Here is an 8,497-nt window from a genome sequence, read left to right as displayed (position 1 = left end):
TTTGGTGATCGTACATCATTGTTAGCTGTTGTCCAAAGGGCTCTAGTTAAGCTAACGTTAACTTCTGGAGCTTAGCTTCATTAGCTTATCTGTAATCGCAGAGATAACAAAGGTTGGCAAACGTTATGCTGAATGATTCAGTGTAAATACTGTAGCACCAAACTAATGGAAAGACACTCTTGGTAAAGATGGTTAAAAGGCCGTTATCCTTTTCTCATATTCTGAGCCAAAAACCTGAACTTCAGTGGCACTTAAACTTGTTGTTTTTGATGGCAATGGCAACGAGATGCGGGTCACACTGGGACCTGTAAATTTTGGCTTGTAATTTAAGCTTTTCATCGACCTTCTCAACAATAAAATGATGAATATATCCCTCCAATGCGTAGTTAGGCCCTTTTGGTTATTTCTCAATGACATCTGATTGTTATGTCTCCAAAAATCATCAGCTGCCTCCTGCCAAATGCCGTGTACTGTGACACCTGCCATAGTGCCGGTCACTGAATGTTGATAGTTTGTCCGGGTGAGTGGAGGGGGGCGTGGCTTAGCCATAGGTCAATTATTTCACCAAAGGAAAACTTTGTCAACATCTGTTTTATCCAATAAGTTTTCAGTCTGTTCATCTCGTTTTAACCATTTATTTGCAGCAGCAAGATGTATTTAGTGAACTGAAACAGCAATTGATTATATTATTCTTGTAGGCTACCTGAACTTTAATTTGTATTTTTAAAATTAACAATTTATATAATCAAAAACATATACTCGGCATTGTGTGACGATACAATATTGTGACACAAAAATATCGCGATACTATACTGTATAGTATATAGCCTAGTAATCCAAGTAAACACTGCTAAAGGGGCTCTGCGGCTCAAAACGAAGCCACATACTCACCAGGGCCACCTGGGGGGAGACTGGAGGGTGGCTACCAAGCATCACAGCAACATCACCCGTCATCAAGATGGCATTATCGGCGGTAATCTCAAATGAGCGGTGCCACTAGCTATCACTGGATCCCACCTAACCTGGGTGGTGCACGGTGCAGAGCAACCAAGGCTAACGTGAGGTAACCAGCGAGACTGGAGCCTGGGCAGTGGGCACTATGTTTACGTACATTCAAACAGCTAGCCGGCTGTCTGCCATCAAAGCCAAGAGAAAATAAAATAAAAGGCAAGATATTTACATCACAAAACATTTCATTTCACCACTTCTAAATGAATAGCACTTTGAAATGCGTGCTAAAAGGAGGCTAAAAGGAAAGGCCTCTCATATTTCACCTCTTTTTTTTTTTCTTTAAAAATGAACCGCTTAGCTACTGGTTGATGGGTGTAGGGCAACTGAAAGCAAAATTAACCGAAACTGATATCACTACTCTGCATACAAAAGGTGACATTAGTCTGTCATTAGTCATAGTCTGACATTTGCCATTAGGGAAACCAGAAAACTGATAAGACAGCTTCAAGATGCTACTTGCTAGATAACACATTAAGAACACAACCTGATATTTACCGTACAACAACAACATACAATTATGAACCCTTTCTGCCACAGAGCTCAATGGCTTCTTCCGATCTCACGCCCTCTTGTCTTTAGCCGTTTGTTTGCTGTCCTCACTTTTGTTTCTCTTTTCGTGCACTGTGCTTAACTGGAATCAGAGTGATTTCATTCACCATCAGGCTCTAATGCCAATTCAACATGCTGAATTGCCCCCTCTCCCCCCAAAATAGCAGACAAGGGCCGACTAGTGCCAACAATGTGGGACACGCCACCAAAACTAGGGCGACAGACGCTCACTGACGGCCTGACATTGACCAAAGGCTGATCATCGGCTTGGTGTGTCAGGGCCCTAAGAGAAATCTGTCTGACAAATCAGTCCAGTAATGCTCTGATTATTTAAACTGGATGAAGAGAAGACAGATGTTCCCTGTCATGGAGTCCTGATCTGCAGTACAGTAATACAAGTGAGACAAGTGACAAAAGAAACACTTTCTCTACACTGGGCCAAAAGAGGATGTCAGCCTGTAGACGCCAGGGAAGCTCTCTCCCTTGTGTGTGTGTGACAGAGGAAGTCCTCTACTTAACATCTATCAGGTAAGTGATGTGTGTGTGTGCCTGAGTATTGTGCACTTGTAATTGCCGTCATTAGTATGTGAGAGACAGTCAGTGCAAGACGGAGGGAGGGAGGCAGGTAGAGTAGGTCATTGATTATTCATTGGTAGCTCAAATAGATCGAGTGAGGGGTATGAACCCGACGTGTTGTTAGTACTTCATCATTTCACAAAACTTTTGTCAGTTAACTGTCCACAAACAAGCTTAATGATGCTCCAGCTGAAGCATGGCCGTCAAAGAGTGCAGTCTGAAGGTCTCAGTGTAGTTCAAACTAAGTGCTTCTCAGACGATCAAACAGCGTCTCGAACCTCCTCTCTGACCGCAAGTGTGTTTGACAATTTATGCAAATTTCTGAAACAGAAAATCTGACAGTCATGCCCAATTTATGATTGGTACAAGGAAAAGCAAGTTGAATTTCTCTCTCTAAGTAGCACCTCCGTCATGAATCCCTCTAAGGGGAGAAAAGATGCACCATTATCCTCATTTATGCAACTCATCACGCCCAAACTCAGCCAGCAAGAGGTCGTGACAATGTAACCACCATCGGCTGGCACAATCCAGTTTCAAGCACACTGAGGCCTTCAGAATGTGAACACACACAGTTTGCTATGATTAATGTTTCCTCACCCACTCTCGTTTGGAGGGCGGTCTGGCTAAATTAAAACAAATGGGCTATTTCTGATGATTAGACCCCTTGTGACGAATTCGGACACATAAAGTTGGTTAGGATTTATGAGATGCTGCTTTGACGGCAGGGATAAATCATATTTTTAAGGTTATTTTTTAATAGACATCATGACTGACAGATCAGAGTCAAATCTGTCGATGCATATATTTCATATTTCTGCGTGTTCACATTGAACTTTTCAGAGTACTGGCAGTCTCGCAGTGACAGGTCTACACAGAGCTATAGCACCCTGCGGGTGGAACGGAGGGTGGTCAAATATTAACCACATTTAAAAAGCACTGAGTAATTCCACAAATGAATAAAAATAACTGCCGGCACTGCAACGTAGTTACTCAAGTAATATGACAACTCATCTTAGCCTGAATATATGAAAAGGCCGTAATGGTCAAATATTTTAGGACAAACAAGCAGACAAGAGAAAACTGCAAAATACACTATGTCCTTAGTCAATTTAAAATCAGCTCTTGGTTGAATGGAGTGAGACACTAAACAACCCAACACAGGCTGCAGCAGACCTGCCACTAATTATACAAATGGATCAGAGCGGTGAAAAAGGCAACGGTGCATAAAGCATACAGCCGTACACCCTGTGACACAATGTTTCCCTGGTTTTGATCCAAATCTGCAGCCTAACAGTGCAGGTAGCACAGATATATTAAATTAAATGTAAAAGGCAGAAGTGAGCATGTAATAATCCACACATATGTACAAAGATATAACGTGAAACAAACACGAGGGATACAAATATAGACATCCTACACCTGTATTCAATCATAATCTGTCACACTGAGGGATTATTATGATTAAATATAAATGGAGCATCTGGAATCATATGAAACAGAATTTCATTCTTGATTTCCTACAACACAACCTCCACATTCACCCATTTATTGGATGCTATGTCTTACTTTTAGAAGGCACGCGCAGGTTGGACATGACAATCACCATAGAGTCTGCCTGGACCCGGAGGACGTAGCTGGTCACATTTTCATAATCCAGAGGTTTAGCTGTGGAGATGACGCCTGTCTTGTTGTTCACCTGAAAATGACCTAGACAGAAACAAAATCACAGCATGTCAAAGAGTGAGGAGAAAAAAGACAAAACGAAGACATTAGTAGCAATTTCTATGTGGGGCCTTTGTGGGGTGTAAATGGGCTGAGTGTCCACAGGTTCTACAGTGGTGTCATGCTGATTGCCAACATGGTTGATTTTACCCAAGTGAGCTCCAGATAAGATCCACATGTTGGGCCCATACCAACTTGGTACCCAGGTAGCCCGAGCATTACCCATGCATGGACCATTTAGGTGAACCCATCCACGTGGGCAACTGGCATGGGGTCATTATTGAACCCATGGACAATCCCGCATACTGTAAGACCCATTTATTACCCACATGAGCCCCACATGCAAATGTTGCCTAGGGAGTGGATGGAAGCACTCGTTAGTTGCATGGTACTGTACATAAAGTTCTGATCAGAGCTGTATGTCTTTGTTTGCACTCTTGGCATCACACATCTGATCAAATGTGACTCAGCAGGTCTAACAACTGAATGCATTCATACTGTTCTCTCTTCGTTGCCAATTGGTCTTTAAGTGTCGAGCTCTATAGAGCCTTTTTAACACCTTTCACACAAAGACGCTGCAACAATGTTGAGTTAAATTAGCCGGATCCCCGCACAGGTGTGAACCTTTTCTCAACATGTGCTATAGAAAAATTTAAAATAGCAGTCTGTTGTGGTGGCAAGTGAAGAAAAGAGCACCCGTTGGACAGTACAGAAATAACATAAAAACTACCTGAATTCTAATGGAGGCTGTGTAATTGGTGGATTTTAAAGTGCTCTTTTGCAGGTAAATGACTGTCGAGTTGGAGCAATGACAAAGGAAATATCACAGAAATACATCTTGCAGATTTTTTTTTTTCCCTTTCAATGGCACGGAAGGAACCTAACTCCATTGTGGCCATGTAAAAAGGCCATACTTCAGAATGCTATTGCTTTTCCTGAGAATATTACTGCTGGGGGCCTGGAGGTAGATTTATAGCACTTTTATTAGGTGTTGAGCCTGCGATTTCCAGCAGCAGCATCTAAGGAAAAGTGACGCGAGCTCATGTTTCCACATGCCACAGACCACTACAGGACCACTTGAGGTGCATGGTGGGAAGGGGCTACTGATGGACAGCTTCCTACTACTCCCTTCGCCATAGGCAGCACTAGGGCATCAGATATGGGGACAATCAAAGTGCTCCTGGTGGCCACTCTGACTCTGGTGTTCTCTCTTTACGATGGTGTAATTATGTTCTTCACACTTTCAGGGGCAAATTAAGAATCAGATTGCACAGCTTTTGAGGCTGAGACAAAAAGAAACAGTCATTCTCAAAGCACCTGCAAAGGGTGAAATGCACCCCTAACTGCGCTTCCAAGCAAAAACGTCTCAGCGCTCCTGTCCTACTTGCAAATATTTAAATGAGATAATATGCATACATTTGGTGCATCGGTCCCTGACTATGTAAATTAGCCTAATTGCAAAAATAGTCCAATTCACAAAGATCAGCGCTAATAGCTGCACGCAATTACAGGGAAATTATTAGCGTCTTCAGAGAGTCAGTGGGAACTGAGGCGCGTTTATAAGGGGTGTCGCACCAAGACTTTCCAGTAATAATGGCAGCAGTGTGAAGTGTTTGAGAAGCCTGTGAGGCATCGAATGATTTTTTTCCACCGTTTTGTCATCTGCTTCAACTCACGTCATCTTCTTTGACAGTCTTAAGGTGTGTGTTTGAAAACACCAACAGCACTGACAGACTGGGATATTAACTCACAAATACAGTTTCTCTGTCTGTCTCGTTTAAATTTCTTACCTGAAGTTTTGAGGGATGCCTTTGCACCCCGTCGATCAGGACCTGTAGCTCACTGACTCAAAAATTTCAATTATTTTCTCCTCTCTGCTGTTGTTCTGCTTAAAGTGTTCTTGGCACAAAGGCAATATTTATATTTTGCCACATGGAAAATTGCAATAAAAGCAAAAAAGGGCAAATTGCACACAGCTGCAAAACGTCTTGGATGTGTTTGCACTGTAATATAATTAGGACAATATCATTGTGATTTGGACCTTGAGACTGGGAGATAGCAATTGCAAGTGATGTACAATTCATAGCGCTAACAGCTGCAGTCCATTCTTTGTGAATTTGCCAGTCACTGTGAAAAGCACTGTGCAGCAGCAAGTATGTCAAAACTGACTACTTCTGCACAAAGACGGTACAAACAGTACCTATAGCTATGACGTGCATCCTGCAATTTCCAAAACAGTCAGCACATTTCCTTACTGTGATGAAAATCTAGTTTGTGGACATCTGCGGGTTTTAGAACAAAAGGCTTTGTAGAAGATGACACACTGGCACAAACATATGTTTACCTTATGTAGAAAAATACATAAAGGACATGGACAACAGGGCTTTGTATTTCAAACACAGAGCTTGTGTTAGAATTTGACTGAGTGTACACTCACTGGCCACTTTTAGGTAGACCTGTTTAACTGCTTGTTAACGCAAATAGCTAATCAACCAATCACGTGGCAGCAACTCAATGCATTTAGGCATGTAGCCATGGTCAAGACAACCTGCTGAAGTTCAAACTGAGCATCAGAATGAGGAAGAAAGGTGATTTAAGTGACTTTGAACGTGGCAACGCACAGCCATCTCTAGGGTTTACAAAGGATGGTCCGAAAAAAAGAAAATATCCAGTGAGCAGCAGTTCTCTGGGTGAAAATGCCTTGTTGATGCCAGAAGTCAGAGGAGAATGGCCAGACTGGTTCAAGATGATAGAAAGGCAACAGTAACTCAAATAACCACTGGTTACAACCAAAGTCTGCAGAAGACCATCTCTGAACCAACAACACGTCCAACCTTGAAGCAGATGGGCTACAGCAGCAGAAGACCACACCAGGTGCCACTCCTGTCAGCTAACAACAGGAAACTGAGGCTACAATTCACACAGGCTCACCAAAACTGGACAATAGAAGATTGGAAAAACGTTGCCTGGTCTGATGAGTCTGGATTTCTGCTGCGACATTCAGATGGTAGGGTCAGAATTTGGCGTAAACAACATGAAAGCATGGATCCATCCTGCCTTGTATCAACGGTTCAGGCTGGTGGTGGTGGTGTAATGGTGTGGGGGATATTTTCTTGGCACACTTTGGGCCCCTTAGTACCAACTGAGCATGGTTTAAACACCACAATGTACCCATCTTCTGATGGCTACTCCCAGCAGGATAACACACCATGTCACAGAGCTCAAATCATCTCAAACTGGTTTCTTGAACATGACAATGAGTTCACTGTACTCCAATGGCCTCCACAGTCACCAGATCTCAATCCAATAGAGCACCTTTGGGATGTGGTGGAACGGGAGATTCTCATCATGGATGTGCACCTGACAAATCTGCAGCAACTGCGTGATGCTATCATGTCAATATGGACCAAAGTCTCTGAGGAATGTTTCCAGCACCTTGTTGAATCTGTGCCGCAAAGAATTAAGGCAGTACTGAAGGCAAAAGGGGTCCAACCCAGTGCTAGCAAGGTGTACCTAATAAAGTGTCCGGTGAGTGTTGGGAAATGAAATATAATTTGTAAAAATTGGCTTAATTGACTGTAGGGTATATGATCTGCAGCACATACCTAGCTCATTTCCCGCCACAATGGAGTAGAAGATGGTTTGATTGATTGCAGCAGCTAGAATCGTTCCCACCGGTGTACCAAATGGAGCCAGCTCGCTAACTGGAGGAAACCTGGGAAGACACAGAGCACACATCATAAGACAGACGGTATTGAGATTTGAGAGATTAGTTCAGCTGCATATCACTGGTATAGGTATAAAAATGGTTAGGATGAATACAAGGATTGCCACAGAAGCTACAGTATATCTACTGTATGTAGAAAAAAGAAATGTTTGGAATAAAGTCAAACTGATTAAGTCAGGATTGATTTCAATCACTGAATTCTCACATTCAGAACAGAAAATGATTTGGTATGGAACTGTCTCAGTACAGAGCAGGTATTAATTACTGTGATTGTGTAAATGTTTGGTAAGTAATTCAATCATTTTTTGTAATAATTCATAATATCCTGGAAGGAACCATCTGCCCGAGGCAAAGCTTTTGCCCAGCAGTGACATTTAGTGGTTTTGATTCTGAATATATGTATTTATTATAAAAAAAAAAAATAATAATTTCCCAGCTTTTCCCCTCTTAAAGGGAAATTTCAGTTTATTTCAACCCGTCTCCTATCGTCCTAAATTTGGTTCAAGTCACTAGTGACATACAGATAATAGTTAGCATGTTAGCTGTTAGCCTAGATACAGCCGTAGTGTCAGACCTGTTAAAACGTAATTGAACGGGCAGACTTCAAGTGCAAAGTTAGTCCACTAAACAAGCTTTTTTTCCACAAAGACCGCCTCATATCGTTAGGATAAATTTCAGAGAACATATAGAAAACGACATGTAAATGTGTTGTCTTACCTTACCGGTGTGGTGCCATGTTTGTTTATCATCTAGCTCTGCTTTCCAAAGTGCGGCCGAAATATTGCGAGAACAAGCAGCGATCTCATAGCGTGCCTGAACAAGCAGCAACAGCTGGAAGGCAGAACCGGACGGTCGCCTGAACGGAGGAGGAGGAGGAGAGAGAGAGGCGCAACAGGTAACGTTAGAGGACGA

At 42.4% G+C, this 8,497-nt stretch overlaps 1 protein-coding gene across 1 annotated transcript in view; it reads right to left on the bottom strand.

Annotated features, from left to right (window-relative positions):
- The window catches only part of LOC126407096 (protocadherin-15-like), a 329,125-nt gene that overhangs the window by 43,381 nt on the left and 277,247 nt on the right, over positions 1-8,497 (bottom strand). The window contains exons 26-27 of the mRNA XM_050071779.1: positions 7,464-7,573; positions 3,703-3,843 (exon numbers count right to left, since the gene is read on the bottom strand). Coding sequence (XP_049927736.1) covers positions 3,703-3,843; positions 7,464-7,573 — 251 coding nt within the window. The remainder of the gene's footprint in view (positions 1-3,702; positions 3,844-7,463; positions 7,574-8,497) is intronic.

Source organism: Epinephelus moara, chromosome 19 (assembly GCF_006386435.1).
Source record: "Epinephelus moara isolate mb chromosome 19, YSFRI_EMoa_1.0, whole genome shotgun sequence".
Lineage (NCBI taxonomy): Eukaryota > Metazoa > Chordata > Actinopteri > Perciformes > Serranidae > Epinephelus > Epinephelus moara.
Note: the sequence above shows the minus strand (reverse complement) of the source record. Positions and strands in the feature narration are given on the sequence as shown.